Here is a 19,594-nt window from a genome sequence, read left to right as displayed (position 1 = left end):
TATGAAAATGACCATGAAATGATATTGTAACTCTCCAAGTTATACCATTCTGACAAAAAGAAAGAAAGAAAAAAAGCTCCCTTTACTGAAACATTTTATTTAGGACACGTTTCAGATCCAAAGAACAGATCCAAAGAGCAGGTGCTACAATATCAGGTGTCTATGCTTGGGCTGGATCCTCTGGGCTGCTACTCTGAACCCTGAAAGCAAGCTGGCCTCCCTGTTCACAGTTAGAGAGCTTTACTTTCTCTTCTAAAGCTTGTTGGGCATCCAGTTCTGAGTAGGTCTGCAGGGCAGAGGGGCTGGCAGAAGCACAGCCCCTAACATTCACATGCAGTGTCAGGAACAGCAGGCCATACCTGTATACATACACGTGTATGTGCACTGTTCACAGTCATAGCCATCTAGAATGGTCCCAAAAACCAGCGTTTTGTGCTGAGAGACAGCCAGAGCAGGGCCTCAAGCTCTAAATGGCCCTCCAATATAGACATGCTTGAATTGCTTAGCATCCGAATAGCCTAGCCATGCTTAAGGTAAATGATGACATAATGTGGCTCGGAATCTGGATTCTGCACAGAGGTTTAGAAAAGTAGGTGTATTATATACTTATTTATTTACATTTATATTTATTAAACATCAACAGGGGTAGAAGCTAGAAGCAACAGCCCTCTTGCCACCAAGAGGCCTCTCAGGACCAGCAAGAGGTGCTGAGGAGCTTGAACATCCAACTCTTGCACCTCCACTCCATCTACTACCAAGCCATAGCCCCCTTTTTGTACTCTCTCAGCTTAAATATAGGAAGACAAATGATACATTCCATTATCACCTTAAAATATGAAGTTAAACTCTTGGGCCCCCAAAAAAACAAAAAGCAAAAACTGAGAAAACTTTAGGCTCTAGATTCTCTTTTCACTGAGGGTAAGGGAGGGGAGAGAAAAAAGGGCTTGCCAAAAGCCATTCCAGTAATGAGGTCTCTTCTAACTCTCCAGGCTATGCCTTTGTCATTTCACCACCCTGCTGTTAATTAAACTCCCAAAATTCCCATAAGAGAATCTACATAAACCAAAACTGTTATATCTTTCTCCCTCCTTTATATAAATATGGAAGAAGTAGAAAAGATAAGAAACACAAGTTATCCTCAATCTGGAATTCCAGGACTTTCGTGAGCTGGGCCCAACTCATACTCCAAACATCTTTCACCACCTCACTCCACAAAACCCTTCCTTCCAACCCCACATTCTGCCCACTGCCCTTCCTATACCCAACAGAATTCAAACGTGTGCACACACTTGCACACACACACACAACCATTCTATTCCTGTCAAAAATCCACTTTGCTTCACAACCTGACTCTGGAGTCTAACAGCTGGTTCAAATCTCAGGTCTACCAGTTTATTTAACCTAACTTCCAATTTTCTCATCTGTGAAGTGAGGATAAAAAATTCTCCTTCATAATGTTGTTGTATGGTTGAAAATATTTATCAGACACCTATTACAATGCCTAGGTATGTCAGGTACCCATTACAATACCTGGAACATAGTAAGTGCTCAATAAAAGACATCAATTCCGACTATATTTACTTATACCATTCTCCATACCACGCAGCTGTCTAAAATAGTCTCTAACTTTTCCTAGGTCCAATTCTCGCCTTACATCAATGATCCCAAGGTCAGAGCTTCCTCTGTAATTGAGGCAGGTGGCCTGGTACATCTTTTAGCCTATGATGGTGAAATAGTTTGGATATGTCCCCACCTAAGTCTTACGTTGAATTGTAATTCTCAATGCCGGAGGTGGGGCCTGGTGAGAGGTGCTTGGATCATGGGGGCGGATCCCTCATGGCTTAGTGCTGTCTTTGAGACAGTGAGTGAGTTCTTATGGGGTTCAGTCATTTAAAAGTATGTGGCACCTCCTCTCACCCTTTCTCTCTCTCTCTCCTGCTTCCTCCACGATTGTAAGCCTCTCTAGAAGCGAAGCAGATGCCAGCACCATACTTCCTGTAAAGCCTGCAGAACCCGGAGTCAATTAAACCTCTTTTCTTTTATAAATTACCCAGTCTCAGGTATTTCTTTATAGTAATGGAAGAATGGCACTGCTACTCACAACACACAGGAACAAAAATGCAGATATTATGTTTAAAATCAGGTTCCACGTATGAAGTTTTACTTTACTAAAGGCAACAAGAGTAAACAGGTTCATTTCACAAATACACAATATATGTCAGCAATTATCCATTTCTATATCCAATCTCTATTGCTACCACATCATCATCACTTCAACCAAAAAAAGAAAAAAGCAAAAGGAAGAAGTGAAATCAGTAACATGGATAATTTTTCTTTCGTCTCATCAACATAAGGAGAAGTTAAGACAAATTCAGGAGAAAAAAAGACAAAAATGTCATTAAAAGATAGATTCACAAAGGTTAACACACACTGGATTTACAGTTCATCTGTTCAATGCTCGTGGCAAGTAATAGCCCTTGAAATCTACAGTAGATTTCACCTCCTTAAGGCATAGATGTTAAGGGTAAAGATCAAATGCTTTACTGAGAACGTATTCTGGAAAGCACTAACTGATTGATAAAAATCTCCTTCTGCTCATATTTCAATTCCAAAGGATAAATGCTAGGTTTTGACTGCATTCCATGATCAAACGGCTCTCCAAAGTAAAGCAGTGCTGAGTCTGACTCTCCTGTGTGACATGGCAACTCTATATGTATTAAAACCAGCAATCAGCTCTACAAAGGCACAGCCTGCTTGATAAATAGCTTGCCTACATTATCTTCTGGATTTTCTTAAAACTACCAGCAACTGCTGATTGAGCATAAACTTGTCTGGTTTTTTTTTTTTTTTTTTTTTTTTGCTTGTTTTAACTACCATTTGCTGTGACCTACACAAAAGAAAAAAAAAAAAACGAATGCCACTGAGGGTGTCAAAGTCCATTGCCCCAAACTACTATAGGTAAGAGAACTCCACAATATAGGCAGAGACATAAACATTAATAAAACAATTATTGGTAAGTTCAGACAATGACTGTCAATCAAAAGAAACAAAAATTAACAGTCCTAATAGTTTACTCTCATAAGAGGGTTAGAAACAGAATTTAAATACATAAAAAGGAAAAACTTCCCTTTATACCATAAATAGTCACTTGCAAAATATAACTGGGACAAGAACGCAATTATAATGGCAACAAAAAGCAAGAATACATACAGGAATAAACTCCAATATGTACGATTTTATTGTTCAGAATGAACAATTAAAGTTTACTGAAAGATATACACGTAGAGAGATATTTCTGGAATAGAAAGACCCAACGTTGTAAAGCAATCACTTCTCCCTTCACTAAACCACAAATTGACGCAATCAAAATTCCTATTCTGCTGGCTCCCCAGTTCTCCACCTAAAAAGCGGTGGGGAAAAGAAGGAAGTCAGGCAAGCCTGGCAGATTGATTCTAAAGTTCATCTGGAGAAATAAACATGTTAGGCCTGCCAAGAAATTGTTGAAAAAGAATGAGGATGAACTTGCCCTATCAGGTATCAATACATAGTATAAAGCAGAGCCTGGTAAACTCTGTGTGAAGGGCCAGATTGTAAATATTTCTGGATTTCTGGCCCATACAGTCTCTGTTGCAACTATACTGCCATAGTAGCTCAAAAGCAGCCATAAACAATACATAAGTATGGCTGCTTTCCAATAAAGCTTTATTTATAAAACCCAGGTGGTAGGGCTGGATTTGGCCCATGGGCCATTGTTTGCCAAGAGCTGGTATAAAGGTACAGTAATTAAAATGTTATGCTATGTGTGCAAGAAGAAAAATCAGTGACAGAGAGCCGATAAACATATATGTATAAATACAAATACATAACATATAATCAAATGGCATTTCAAACTCAATGGAGAAGACATAATAATTCAGTGAACAGAGGGGCAACTGATTAGCATGCAGAACAAATTAAAATTAATTCCACCTCACCCAACAGTTACAGATGGAAGGGGAAGCTGTTCAAAGCAAAAGAAAACTTATTATGGGCTCAGGGCCTTGTACACTCTGCATCTACTAATCTCTCCAATCTCATCTTCTACCCGTCTTCCCCTTGTTCATTCTACTCAGCCACACTGAGCTTCCTACTGTTCCATTAACACTCCAAGAACACTCCCACCTCAGGGCCTTTGCGTGTGCTGTTCTCCTTACCTTGAGCCTTCTTCCCTCTAATAATAACATGGTTGCTCTCATACTTCATCAGGTTTCCATTTTAATATCACCTTTGATGGATATGTTAATTAGCCTGATTTGATCACTCCACAATTATGCATGTATCAAAACATCACATTGTACTCCATAAATATATACAATTATTTGTCAATTGAGGATAAAATTCTGAAAAATCACCTCCTTACATAACCTTGCCAGACCAACAGAGCCCCGTCTTCACTCTATCATCTTACCATGCACTGCTTTTCTTTACAGCATTAATACCATCCAACATTATATATTTGTCATCATACTCTCCCATTAGAATGTAAGCTCCACAAGGGCCAAGACTTAAAACTTGCCCATTGCTGTATCCCGTAATATTAATACCTAGAACAGTACCTGACACATATTAGGTGCTCAATAAATATTCAACAAATGAATAAATGCAGATACAAAGGCACCAAAGGCTTAAATTCAATACATTCAGGGCACTTCAAGTGATCTTCAAATGTGAGAAGTGTCATGGTAAGAGGAGACTGAACAGGAAAGCAAAGATCAGAAAATGAAGAACTTGTGAATCCTGCTTGAGTGTTTAGATTTAATCTCCTAAGGATCTGTACTTCAAACAGGGGCACCAGAGACCATGCAAACGTAATGACAGGAATGGCACATTCCAGCAGCATCAATTCTAATCAGCAATAATATGACAGTCTTACATGAAAACAAACATAATCCTCACATCAAGCTGTGCTCCCAGGACCGTGAAACAACTTATTTCACCAAACTCTGTACAGGAAAACATTGGCGGGAAGTCTGAGAAGCACAGCTGTGAGAGTCTTGGTGCCATGGAGGTGTTCTGATCAGGAGAGTTATTTAAAAAGATCACTCTAGGACAAGTGTGCAGCAAAGATGATGGGTGATCTGAATTTAGAGTGGCCATTTATGGAGATGACTAGAAGTGACTGAGGTGGGAAAGCATTAGGGCCATAAGTTAGACACTGGCTGTAAAAGTGGAGAGGAGAGATTCTGAGTACACTGGAGTTGCAGAAAATAGACATTTAGCTCACACAAATTCAACTCTTCTCATTTGGTCAAAAAAATAAAAAGAGGCAAGATGAAAAGAAATTTCAGTTGTCTCACTAACTGCCCACCCCCCCTTCTACTTAATGAGCACGAGACATGACACATGAATAGTCACTCCATTGGTCTCAGTTTCCACATACCAATCAGATTTTGTGCGTCTCACAATATGGTATGAGTCAAGTATTTAAAGTGATGTATTTTCATAAAACATGGTCCCTAAACTGAAGTTGAAGCCGAGGCCAGATGCTTCAACTGGTGCTCAAATAAACAGCCAGAGATCTATTCCAATGCTGGAGGAAGGAATGGGCTGTGCTGGATTCTTCTGAGACAGCTTCCAAAGGGGAATCTTCTGCAAGTGTTTCCAATGGTATTTTTAACACCAATGATCTTCACCTTACATAGGGACTTTAGAACCAACCTCTATATAAAATGTGATTGCAGTGTAAGGAAAAACAGGATTGCACATGAGAGATGAGAGCGAGTGAGGCACTCAATGGTTCACGTTCTTTTGTCCAATTCTCATTTCATTAGCTTGAGCGGAGTCAGAGAGCTAGCTATGGCCAAGCTGGGCAAAACTCTATCTTCTAACTCCCAATCCAAGGCTACTTCTTCCATTCTCAATTATTTCCAATAAAAGCAAAAATATCAATCTATCTTTATACTCTGTAATAGGAAAAAAGCAGCAGCATTTCCTAACCAAAGCTGTCAATAAGCAAGCACACACTTAAAGTAATTTAATATTAAAGAAGAAAATTTTAAAACTGGCTGAATCTGAAACAATTCACCATTTTTCCTCCAGGGAAATAATGGTACAGAAAAGATTTAACACCAGTGTTAACTTTCTATTTTTAAGCACAATTCACTCTTCTGGTCACTAAAGCATCATCAAAGTTTTTTATTATTAAACTACAGCTGAACAATTCTCTCAGGTATAAAAGTTTTAAACAATATTATGCTCTTAATAAATGCTTTTCGATGACGATGAAAATGATGAAATAAACCTATAAAGGCGGCAGAAGGAAAGGGTAAAATAGTGACCATGTTACTGCCAAAAAAGCAAAACAAAATTGGACAAAATTAAAGGTTACCATCTAACCTTGGCACTCATCTAAATGTCTCTGGAACAGAACAAGAACACGATTGAGGTACAGGGATCTGCCTCTCTAACTGGGATTCACCAGGGAATGCTTAAGGGTGTTTCAAGCCATGGGTCACATGGCTCAGCCTCCTGAAAAGTCAATTTTACTACGTGATATTGGAAAAGAAAACAAAAATTGTTAAAGCCAAGGCTGCACTGTGGTTGGGAGCCACTGTTTAGATTTGCCTTGTTTCCTTCCTTCTAGAAACACATGCCCTCTTTCCCATGGGTTTCAGATAGACTAGGGATGAGAATGTCAACGATGTGGAGCAGAGACCCATTCCAACCCACAAAGGATGCATAACAACCTTTTACTTGAATCACTGAGATGTTGTATTTGCTACTGCAGCATAAAAGAAAAAAAATTCTAGTCCTCACAAGGCTCTACAGGATCTGACCTAAGTCATCCCATTCCATTATCCTTGCCTACTCCATTCTAGCCACACAATTCGTGAATATTCAAGTGAATTCTTACCTCAAGGCCTTTGCATTTACTGTGCCCCTCAGCCTCCATGACCCTTGACGTTTACAGGCCCAACAGCTATCTTTCCTGAAATATCTATTTAAATGTCACCTCATCAGAGATGTCTCATCTAACTTCTTTATGCAAAACAGTACCTCCATCTCCCAGTGGATTTAGATTTTTTTCATAGCGCTTACCACTTTCTGATATTAACAGCTTTGTTGAAATATAATTCACATAGCATGCAATTCACTCATTATAGTGTAAAATTCAATGGTTTCAGTATATTCAGAGTTGTGCAAACATCACCACAATCCAATAATAAAATATTTTTTATTAGCAATCATTCCCCGTTTCTCCCTTCACCCCTCTTCAGCCCTAGGCAACCACTAATCTACTTTCTGTCTCTATAGATTTGCCTATTCTAGACACTTTATATCAGTGGAGTCATACAACAGGAGGTCTTTCACGATCCTGACATTATATTAAATATTTACTTATGTCTTTGTCACTCTTCCTAGAGCCCAAGTTCCATGAGGATAGGGACTTCCTTTTGCTTTATTCACTACTCTATCCCAATATCTTTTGGAGTATCCCTTATCAGAAATGCTTGGGACCAGAGCATTTCAGATTTCAGATTTCTTCAGGTTTTGTTGTTTGTATTATACTCACCAGTTGAGCATTCCTAATCCAAAAATCTGAAATGCTACAAAGAACATTTCCTCTAAGTGTCATGTCAGCACTCAAAAAGTTTCAGATTTTGGAGCATTTTGGGTTTCAGATTTTCAGATAAAGGACATTCGACCTGTACCTACAACAGCACAAACCTAGCACAAGGCAGGTACCAATAAATAGGAGAATAAATGCTTTAAAAATAGTTACTAAATTTAGCAACATGGAGGTTACTCCATGACCTCAAAGACTGCAATGACAGAACTGAGACCAGAACAAAGTGGGCTGAGGATCGTATGAGTGATGAAGAAATACAGACTATGTCAAGCAAAGACAACTTGTTCAGTAAGTTGGCTATAAAGGGGAGACTAGAAATGCATGTGGGTTTGAAGGAGTGCTAAGTCTGGGTTTTACAATGGCAGGACTTGAGCATGCTTAAAATGCTGCTATTAGTTTTGCTTAGTATCTTAGAGGGTTACAGTAGCCAGAATGTGAAGAGGCAGGTCAGATCACAGGTCAGTGAAGATCTAATATGCACTCAAAGATAAAAAGTACAAAATGCAATTTTAAGTAAAAAAGATCCCCTTAAAAATGAGGTACATCTCAAATAACCTGAAATATAAAATGTACCATAAAGTAAAATCTATGTCAAAACCATAAAAAAGTAGTGTTTTAAATGATTTACAATACCAATTTACAACTCTGTATACTAACTGATAGTCACTAGCTATATGACATGGCACAGGTCTCAGTTTCATTTGTAAAAACAAATATATTCACATTTGTGGCTAAATTATTAAAACACAAAGATCTGAAATGTTTTCTATACTGTAAATCTAGGAAAAACCAAAACCTAGGTTTATGGGCTACATGTCCTTCATGGCTACAAGTGGGAATTTCTTTTTCTACAAAATGGATAATCACAGTGCCTGTCTCATAAGGATATCGTGAGCATTAAATGAGTTAATGCTGCACTGTGCTTCAAACAGTGCGTGGCACAGGGGAAGCACTACCACGAGTTGACTATTATGTCATAGGCGAGCAGGAAGGGTCTGCATGATCTGCTCAGTGCAGTGCCTATGGGGGAGCTGCTGTATCTTTTGAGCCCCATCTCCACAGCCCAAAATAAACCCAGCTTCCTAATTAAGCTATTAATATTTAAATGAAACCACTGGCTACTCAGTGGAATCACCTAAGAAGACTGAAAAACAGCAAATACCAGGGCCCCAATCCAGATCAATTAAATAAAAATGGGTGTGGGGCGCCATGTGTTTCTCAAGCAGCCCAGGTGATTCTAACATGCAACCAGAGAAGTAGATTCTATCCTCGACTCTCAACTCAATCCCTGGCCTGCTAGTAGCCAATCCACTCCTGGAACAACCTCAGCACCGCTAGACAGGAATCTAACTCATTCACCATACCCTATCAGCACACAATGAAAAGGCCAAGGTCCAGGAAAAAGATTGCAGAGCTGAAAAGCAGGGTAAAAACCAAAAGAATTGAAAGTAGCAGGTGAGGAAGGTGTTAACTAACTTCATTCTTCTCATCAATAAATATTTGCTATTTACAAGGCACAAAAGCCAAAAGCCAAGGGAGAAAATTGATAAGGGAACAGGTCATTCAAAGTGATTCAGCATTTTCACTGAACACAGATCTAAAGTTAAAGCTATCCAAGCATATTGCTGCTGGCTTTTTCTTCCTCTTGCAGGACTCAAAAAAGGGGCTGGGAGAAGAAACCACCCATCCAAGGGAGGCAGCATCCATCCATCGCCCACCACACTGCCTGTGCCTGCTGGTGCTATCCCAAGGGACTCAGTCACTTCAGGACACCCGGTCTGGCTGCACTCCCAATGTGACATGGTACAAAGGGCCCTAGCTTCATTCTCCTCACCCCACCTACCCACTGAAGGCGAGCACAAATAATCTGTGCTACCCACTGAAGAACACAGAATCACTGGGTGGTTCAGTGTAAAAATCCTTTCATCTCACTAATGTTAAATGAGCCCAGATTTTGGTTAAAGAATGTCAATCAGCTCTGATAACATAAAGCCCTGGGTTGGAGTCAGAGCTCCAACTGAGTCCTAACTGAGTGACCCTGCACATGCTTCCAAGCTTCACTGTGCCCGTGTCCTCAGCCATAAAGCCGAAATAACAGAACCCTCTTTGCGAGGCTACTGTGGGGATTATTAAATGCGATGGTGCATGTCAAGCACTTAGCACAGTGCTGGTCCATATTATGTGCCAATCAACGTTAATTGTTTTCATCCCTATTATTATTAGAACGTAGAAGACACTGAGACAGACTGAACCTAGAACTACAAAAAGACAGGGCAGAAGAGATCACAAAGTGATGGTGTTTAAAACTACTAATTCACTAGCTATTGGACTTAAATGTACAACTATCCCCTTTCCTGTTTAATTAATAATTAAGAAGTGATCTGTGGTTTAATTTTGGGAATTGCATATGTAGGACAAGACATTAAACTTACCCTTACCTACAGGAAAAAAAAAGAAAAATAATTTCAAAAATGTTATGTAAAAATGAAGTTAGTAGTTGTTTTCTAGTTTTGCTGCAATGTCGTTGAGATCTCCTATATTTAAAAATAACAAGTCTATTTAAATAGAATCTAAGAAGACTAAAAATGACTATTTCATTAGTTAAGAGTATGCAAATACTTTGCCACAATTCTTCAGTTTCCCACTTAAAATCAGTTTTTAAATGCCTACTCTCATTGTAAGCAAATCGGCAAAAATGAGAGGGGATGAAGAAGAATGGGAAAGAAAAGACTCAGAAATCCCAGATCCTGATCCTGCTGGGACTCATTCCAAGAAGAAAAGAACCAAGAGATAATCACATCAACTGGCTCTGTCATCATCATTCATAGGCCAGTGACAAAAGAAAAAAAAAAAAAGAATTCCAATATACATGCAGTGTTCCAATCAGGGTTCAATGAAAAGCACAAACAAAATGTTAAGAATGATTTCAGTGGCAATAGAGGGTTACCAAGATCATGGAGTCAGAATGCTTGAGTTAGAATCTCAATTCACCACTTATAAGCTGTGTGACCTTGAGAAGGTGAGTTAACCTTTCTACACCTCAGCTTCCTCATCTGTAAAATGGAGATAATAATAGTCCCTAACTTATTGAGGGTTGCTGTGAGGATTAAAACAGCTAATACAGGCAAAGCAGTTGAAGCAAATCCAAGATCATCACTGACTTCGTGTTAGTCCCTCCCCATTCCCCTTTGCTCCTCCTCTCTCCCTGTGTCCCAGCTCAGACTTCTCTTCTTTCCTTCTCTCAGTTCCCTTCCACTCATACACTCTCCCTGGTGCCTCCTCTGAGTTCTTCCCACCGCCCCCCACCCCACCCCTGCCACCAGCTCCTGCCTAGCCCTGCACCTCACCTTCCCCTCCACTCTAGCCTACCAAACACCCACTCTCCTGCCACAGTTCTCTGTCCCCACCATGCCATGTTGTCGCTGGGTTTGGAAAGCTCCCACCTGACCCCACGCGCCACCTGCACATGCACACAGATCCTGTTCTTCACATAATCCAACTTCAAAGGCTAAAACTCACATGACAACTGCTAACCATTCCCCACATGTTCTCAAAGCCCCGCTGGGCATCCATCTAACCTAGCAGGCATCATCATCCCATGCATCCATTCCTTCTGTCTCCACACTGAACTCACTGAAGGAAGCTCCTGAAGCCTCGGTCTCCCCCACGCAGTCCTGCCTGTGACAGCAGCACCTGGCAGCAAAAATCCCTTTGAATGTTTGCTGAATGGATGAGTGAGGGAATGCCTCATTTGGTTCTGTTCTTTCTTATAACCTTTTCTTCTCAAGAGTTATTTTTTAAAGCCTATCTAGGAGACTGTCATCACACAGTAATTGTAAGCATCAAAAACATGTTATGTGTTTCATCTCATTTAATCCTTCGGACCACTTATTATTTTGCCTCCTACTTTCTTCCCTCTGCCCGCCCTCACAACTCTACTCTAAGCACCCCAGCCTCTGCTGTTCCTCAAATATAGGCCTGCTCCCCACTCTGAGCTTCTGCATTTGTGTTCTCTCTGCCTGGAATGACCCCTCACCTCCATCAGGGCTTAGCTTAAAATCTCCTTAGTGAAGCCTTTCCTGGCTCCGCTACTTAAAATTACAACACCCTCCACCCCACCTGACGCCTGCACACAGGGGTGCCTGCATGCACCCCTTCCCTGCTCTGTTTTTCTCTACAGAACCTATCACTATCTGACATATTACACAATTTACTTGTTATTATCTGCCCCCTCCCCTACGCTAAAAGGAAAACTTCATGAAATATGAAGAGCAGGGCCTGGTACATAGTAGATACCCAATAAACACTTGGCGACTGAACAGCCTTCAATAGGCAATTTTTAGGCACGAGGGCTCTGAAGCGCACACAGAGCAGCTGGGTAACTCTACTCAAGTCCCTTGGCTAGGAGATGACAGAGCAAGGATTTGAATCCAGCCATTTTGGCTTTCCTGCCTCCCAACCTGACCCAGATAACAATTAAAAGACATCATCACATGCAGGGAGAAAACCCGAGCCCTGCATGTCTACAGGCCACAGAGAAGCCAGAAAAGCCATCCACTGGAAAGCCGCTCACCAGAACAGGTCATCTAACTCAAGACACTTCCGTGTGGCAAAGTATTATTTATCAGATTGATAATTTATACAGCACTGATAGTTTTTCTTTGGATTTCATAGTTCAGTAAAAATGAGAGATTTATCATGCCTTTATTATACTGTAATATCCTCAGGAACAGCAAAGTGACAAATCATCAACTAATATGGAGGAGGCCTAAGGTAACATATGTTAAAAGCCAACAATTGTGGTAGTGGGGCAGGGTTCGGAGAAGCACTGACTACAAGGGGACACAAGGGAACTTTTGGGGTAATGAAATGTTCTATATCTTTAGTAAATTCACCAAACAACACTTAAAATGACTATAATTTTATAATACATAAAATTATACCTAAATAATGTCGACTAAAAAGTTATTTGGTACATCAGATGTAATTTTTGGCTAAACAAAATAAATATTCCACTAAAACACATACACACGCACACACACACATATTTCTGTAGCTAATATTCCCACATCAGAGCCAAAAAAAAAAAAAAAGCACAAGGAGTTATGTATTAGCTCCCAGGCATCCCAACTTTTGGAGGACAAAGAATTAGGAAAAAGCAGCAGTAAAGAGTGGCACATGATGAGACCCAGTGGGCTGGGCTAGTGTGTGGTTCGGAGTCCTGCCTGACCACCAGCAAACACAGCTCCCAAGACCCACAGCTGATATCGACTGTGTCCTCCTCCAGTCCCCTGGGTCACCTCTGACCAGAATGTACAAGCAGCCAGGATGAAAAAGATACATCACTGCTCTTCACAAGGGCTTCTACCACGTATCTGACCTGCGACAGTGACAAGTCTGGATGCCGAAGTATCAGAATTCTTAGTTGAGAGCATCAAAAACTAATTCTAGTTAATTTAAACAGAAAAGTGATTTAAAAAAAGAGGGGGGTGGCTACTGGTTCACAGAATCTCCCCCTGGCCATAACAATGCCTAAGGGCACACAGCAGACTGCATCATCATTGCAGCAACAACTAGACCTTGCCTCTAGAAGCACAGCAGCCACCACTGTGCATCCCCCCAGAAAATGGCCACATGGGCTACTCTTCTTTCCCTGCCTCCAGCCTCAGGTTCACAGTCTCAGGTGAGTGTGTCTGAGAAGATCTGCCTGCTAGGGTAAGAATTCTCCAATCAGACCAAGAGTCAGGGCCTCATAAGACTGACAGTGTCCATTACAGACACTAATCATAAACTAATACGGAGGAGGCCTAAGATGACATATGTTAAAAGCCAACAATTGTGGTGGTGGGGCAGGGGGAAAAGCACAAATGGATTACTCCCCGTCTCTGCAAATCTACTGATACAGGCCAGCAAAAAATTTCACAAGGAAAAAAAAAATCCTCGAAGGCAGAACTAAAATAAATCATACCACAGGTAATGCTATTTGAGGAGGGCAGGGGTCTTTTTTATATCTAGTGTTTTATTCAGTACATTAGTTAGAAATGACAAGCCTATCTTCCTAGATTAAACATAACTCATTAACAGCATTTTCTGATTAAAAGCAATTCAAACCTGAAGTAGCAGATACTTTGCTACATCTAAAACTGTCATACAATGATTGTTAAAATACCTAATTCTATTTAAAATGCATTTCAATGTTTTTCTTTTTAAAACACATTTTAAAATACATGTTCTGCTTAGAATACTTCTCAAGAGGTACTTTTCCTAATGTAAATTTCAAAAGAAAAAAAGCAAGCTATGAGAAGAATTAACATCAATTCAAGTTGACCAACTATAAAAATTTACCAGCATTTATGTCAGATTCATCAAAGAAAATTTTGCTCTGTATATTTGACGAAAGACTTTCAGCAATCTCACTACATTGTTAACTTAAGAAATAAATCCTTAGGACCAGAATATAGATATAAAACAAAAAGAAGGGAAAAGGACAAACACTCTAGGCCCCTTAACATCAGACCTGTTAATGCTGCCTTAACCTTCTGCAGGTAGAACGCTGACACGAGAGACCAGAAATGGACGTGTGCACATTCACAAACACTCCTTCTGTTCCCTCAGCACATCACCAGCATTTTACTCTCTCCTTGAGAATTTCTCCATGCCACATTCTCTAAAACTGATATCTGCATGTTTGAAAAAGAAATATTAAATTAGTTTGCATACAACTGACTTTGTCTAAAAAATGCAAAGAATGAATAGGTGAAAGCTTGTGTTCCTTGAAGAAAAATCTAAAGATACTGAAAGACAACAGCAACAGGAAGAATTAATTTTTCTAGTTAATGCACAAGTTATTCAATAGTTGACCATTTAAGTTCAATTCAATACATATTTGGGTAGCTATGCAAGGCATCATGCTAGATGCTACAGTGGATACTAGGTAAGACATGGTCCCAGATCTCAAAAAGATAATAATCTAATAGAGGAGGGGAAATAAAAGTAAACAAGCAGCTATTGTTATGTAACATAAAACTGAGTAACAGAAGGAAGCACTGCTTCAGAGATTCCATGGAAGGAGAGTCTGCTAGAGAGGAAGCACAGTAAAGAAAAATTCTAAAACAGTAGCACTGAGGGCAGCTGGAGCCAGGTGCAGTGGTGTGCACCTATAGCCTCAGTTACTCAGAGACTGAGGTGGAAGGACCCCTGAAGCCCAGAGTTCGAGTCCAGCCTAGGCAACATAACAAGACTCAACCTCTAAAAACAAAAACAAAAAAGAAAGAAAAAATGTATTGCTGGTTATTATAACACTGTAAGAAAGGCTGTCTCAGACATAAGGCCATGACAATAGGTATGGAAAAGAGAGGCTGGGCATAGGAAGAGATGCAATCTCTCCTTGCCACTGACCAGGGAAGAAGAGGATAAGAAATGTCCAGGATTTCAGGGTGGGTTATTAAAATTACTGCAGTTTCATTTACCAAATGAATAAAATTTATTAGTTTTGTTCTCTTCTTTGTTTTGACTATTAAGAAGCTCAGTGCCAAATATTTCTAACATATGGCAAGTGTTTCTGTGTACCTTACAAGTCTATACATAAATTTTCCTTCCCTTGACAGGATTTTATCTATATTTAGCAAGTCACCCCTAATTCTTTTAGAATAAGGCAGAAAATAAATCAACATAAAGGTTGAGACCAAGCCAGAGACAGCTGGCCAAAGTAGCTGGTTCAGGGATATAACCTGCAAGCTGCCAACCCAGCACATTCTTCTCACCCTTCTTCCACCCTATGAAAGGCCATATCTTACAAGAGATGCTGGTAAATGCCAGACATTCACTGTCTCAGCCTCCCTCACAGCTAGCAGTGGCATGAGATCAGTTCAAGCCAATGACACTGAAATGGAACTCTCTAAAGTGAGTTTCTGCAAAAGACTTCTCTGTTAACAGGGAGTTATAAGGAAATATGCCCCTTCCTTCCCTGCTTTCCAATCCAAGCATGATGTCTGGTGCTACAGCAACCATACTGCAAACATGAGGCAAATGAGCCTGAGGAATAAAAGCTAAAACACTAATAGAAGAAGAAAAAGATGCAGAACCTAGATCCTTAATGACATCATTAAGCCACTGCACCAGCTTCAGAACCAACTACTTCTAAGTTTCTTGCTACCGAACAATAATAAGCCCTATCATTTAAGCCATTAATTTGAGCATTGTATTGGCAAAGGCATCCTAACTGATACAACAGAGATCATCATGAGGTCAGTTTCTCACAGGCTGATTTTTATGCTGCTAAGTTAGCAGGATTATTAGCTATTAATTATTAGTTATAATTAGCAGATGATGATTGAGATAATAATGTAAACATGTGGCCAGGAAGAAGGTAGTAAGCCAAGAAGAGCTGCTGGGAGCAACTTAACATAAAAACAGAAAAGAAGATAATGATAAAGTTTGAAAAAATATGATTTAAGTGCCAGTAGGGGTACATAGAGTTAAGAACAGAGGAAGAACAGAGTGAAGGCCACTAAGATAGAGAAAATGGAGGCAGACCTTCTTTTCTGGCAGTGTTACAGACAAGATTACCTAAAAATCCTTCTTAATATAAAACAGTCAAAAATTCTGGATAACGTGTAAGAAACATCTGTTTAAATGCACAGCTAGGTTCACAAGAAAATAAAGGACCTCCCTAAGCGCCAAAAATCAAAAAGGAATCTAAAAACCAGAGCAGAAAGTGTGTAGGAGCCTGGGGCTTTGGGGAATGGAGGGAGGTGGGCTGTATATGTATAAAAAGCACCTGCCCTTTGGGATATAATAGAACAAAAGAAAAAGGGAAAGCTATGACTAGCTTCATATTTTCTTTAAAAACACCATTTTGAAGACAATTATAGCTCTTGCATGTTTTTCAACCTCATCACTTTACCCTCTGCAAGAAAAAATTCCAGAGTTAAATGCACATTTTTGTACATATTTATATATTACCAAGAGTTTCTTGGATATTTCACCACACGATTAAGTCAAATATGACATATAGATATAGATGATCTCCACAAGAACACCACACACATTGCCCAATTTTTCACTCATTATGAAAAGAACCATCAAACAATCAAGTATCCAAGTTCAGTATATTTGTAACCACACCAAAAGGTTTACAAATCTTAGGACTTCTTGGTAATATTTTTATCATCAGAAAAATTACAATATTCTTCTAATGACTATGTTGCCAGTAGTTTCATAATACCTTATATATTACATACAAAAATCTATCATCTCTGCATTAATCTTAGCCTTCTACATTACAGATTCTGGAGTCCCTTCCTTGTAAACAGTAAAGGGAACTGGTGAAGGATGTGATGTTTAGGGAGTCTACCTATGGAGAGGAAGGTTTCTAATATTAAGGAGAGAAGGAATTGCAGCCTGCAGCTAAAAACAAAACAAGCAAACAAAAAGTCTTAAGGTTCTCCACTTTTTACAGTTTTCTTCCCTTCTCATTTGCTTTCCAAGCTTCTTCGAAAATTGAAGACGTCACATATTACCTTTGCTCACCTTCACATTGCCACCCTAAATTCCATTAAGCCACCTCCATCACTCATTTCAAGACAGTTATTTTTGCAAACACCCCAAGAAATACCAACACACAGTTTATATTATCTTTACAAGGGTTACATGTACCTCCACTGTGTTCTCATATTTATGTAAGGCAATGTTGGAACCCAGTGCTTATACACACTGGATGCCATAATTAAATACACCATTCTAAGGGCTGCTTTACACTGTGTTGCATCTTGAATGTTTTCCCACAACCTGTGCGCAGGATGGTTCAAGACCAAGCATTTATTCCACAAGTAAGGGCACAAAACGCAGGGGGAAATTCACTTGGGGACCAAGAACCTAAGTGTGAGAGGGCTGCGCCTGGCGTGGGCTCTCCCTCTCGCAAGGGAGAAGGGCTGGGGAGCCGCTTCGTCCCTGGGGACTCAACCGCCTCCCGAGAGCGCGCAGGAGCTGGCCGGGGAATAAAGCACGAGTTCGCCGAGCAGGCAGGCTCCAAGGACGCGCTGCATGCCGGGACTCGTTTCCACAGTTACCCACGTGCACCCAACCCAACCGCGGCCCGGCGCGGCCGCGACTACAAGTCCCAGAATTCCGCGGGACCGCCTTTCCCCATCACACCCGTTGAGTGGAGACAAACCCTAAAGGAAACCCCTCAAGCGCCCTCCCAGCACGCCTGGGAGAAGTCGCGCCCCCCCGGGCGTGGCGCGCGGCCTAGGGCCCGGCCATCCCTCTAGGGAAGCGGGTTCCATGGCACCAATCCCCACACCTGATAGTCAGAAATTAGACAACTGCGTCACAGACTACCAAACCCACGGACTGCCAGGGACCCCGACACCTCCCCGGCACCAAGCCCCCGACCCGGCCTTCAGGGCCCTACCCCTCTGGCTCCCGCGGCTGAAAGCCGGCAGCCCGCACCCCTGCCCCGCCTCCTAGTCCTGCTGCCTGAGCCCGCGCCAGCGCTGACCTCGCTTCCCGCCGTCCGGGGGAAGCCACGGCCAGTTCCAACCTTAGGGCACTTACCCCGTCTCCTCCACCTCAGCTCCGCCCCCTCCTCTCTCCGCACCCCGAAGCTTGGACTCCCCCCCTCAAAGGACCCTGCCTGGACGAGGAGAGGAAGCACCTCCCCTAAGCACAGTGTGACACCCCCTTAGCCCGGCTCCGGACCGAATCTGGACGTGACAGTCCTCCTGCCCAACTCCGCCCCACCTCCCCTTCCTCCCCGACTGGCTCATCACCCCCATTTCATATTCTCTACCCCTGCCCCCGCTCTGCCACCCCAAATCCTCCCCACCTTTTTCTCCTCTTCCTCCCAATCGCCCTACCCTTCCACACCTGCCACATCCCATTACCCCAACATCTTTCCCTCCCACCACTCTCCGTTACCCACCGCCCTTCCAACGCCCCTCCCGCCCCGCCGGACTCCCCAACTACCATTACACCCCAGTCCCTCCCACCACATCGCTCTCCCGTTACATCAGCCCTCGTCCCGTCGCCCGCCCTCCTGCCCCGCTCGGCCGCTGCCCCCATTCCCCCACCCCATTGTTCGCCGCCCCCCCCGCCCCCCGCCAACCAGCCCTTCTTCCCATTGTCCCCGCCCCCGCGCCCCCCTCGCACTCACCCGCCTTTCTCACGGAGCCCGCCCGCACCGCTGAGTCCTTTGGAAATCCTCACCCCTGTGCCCCGCTCGCTCGCTCGCTCGCTCGCTCCCTCCCTCTCCCCGCCGGTGCCACCCCCCCATCCCCGGCCCTGCCCGCTACAGCCCAACGCTGCCTCCACCTCCATGCACCCCAGACACTCCGGTCTCGACCCTTCATCGCACGTCCAGCCCTCCCTTCCCCCAACACTGAAAGAGAGCCAGTCCCCACCCCCCTCACCTCCGCCCTCCCCGCAGGCCGGTCCCTTCCCCCCACGCCCGCCCCCGCCCCACGCCGCCCGCAGCGTCACCGCCCGCCCCGGCCCGGGAAGGGAAGGGGTGGTTCCCGGGCAGGGGCTCCCGGCGCGTTTCGGGACCCGAGGCGTGGGGCGGGGACTGTGGGAGCCGAGTGGCTAGTGCTGGCAGCCGCCCGGCCCCGGCCCCGGCCCCGGCCCGCTGGCTGGCGCTCCACTACTCACTGACAGTGGCGGCATCCGAGTGCATTTTCAGGCAGCTCACACCCGGCTCGCCGCCCAGGCTCCCGCGCTCGCCTCGCGGTCCCCCCCACCAGCTCACTGCACCTCGGCTCAGAGCTGAGGATCCGCCGCCGGGCACTCCCAGCCCGCCCATCTCGCCTTCTCCATTGGCTAAACTGCGGCTGAGGGGCCGCCCCACTGCGTCTCTCATTTGACAAAAGGAGTGCCCATAGCGCCGGTCTGGAGCTGACAACGAGGCCCCGCCCCCATGGGCCAATACGATTGGTCCTGGGGCCTTGTCTCCGTAACGCCCCTGGCGGAGGCCACGCTCCGGAGCAG

General features: G+C 42.9%; 1 protein-coding gene across 1 annotated transcript in view; it reads right to left on the bottom strand.

The window, feature by feature from the left end:
• The window catches only part of DCUN1D4 (defective in cullin neddylation 1 domain containing 4), a 73,331-nt gene extending 54,403 nt beyond the window's left edge, over positions 1-18,928 (bottom strand). Inside the window, 2 exon segments of the mRNA XM_032150889.1 lie at positions 18,765-18,783; positions 18,785-18,928. Coding sequence (XP_032006780.1) covers positions 18,765-18,783; positions 18,785-18,928 — 163 coding nt within the window.
• Positions 18,929-19,594: the final 666 nt, after the last annotated feature.

This window comes from Hylobates moloch, unplaced genomic scaffold (genome assembly GCF_009828535.3).
Source record: "Hylobates moloch isolate HMO894 unplaced genomic scaffold, HMol_V3 SCAFFOLD_2, whole genome shotgun sequence".
Taxonomy (NCBI): Eukaryota; Metazoa; Chordata; class Mammalia; order Primates; family Hylobatidae; genus Hylobates; species Hylobates moloch.
This window is presented reverse-complemented; position numbering and strand designations above follow the sequence as displayed.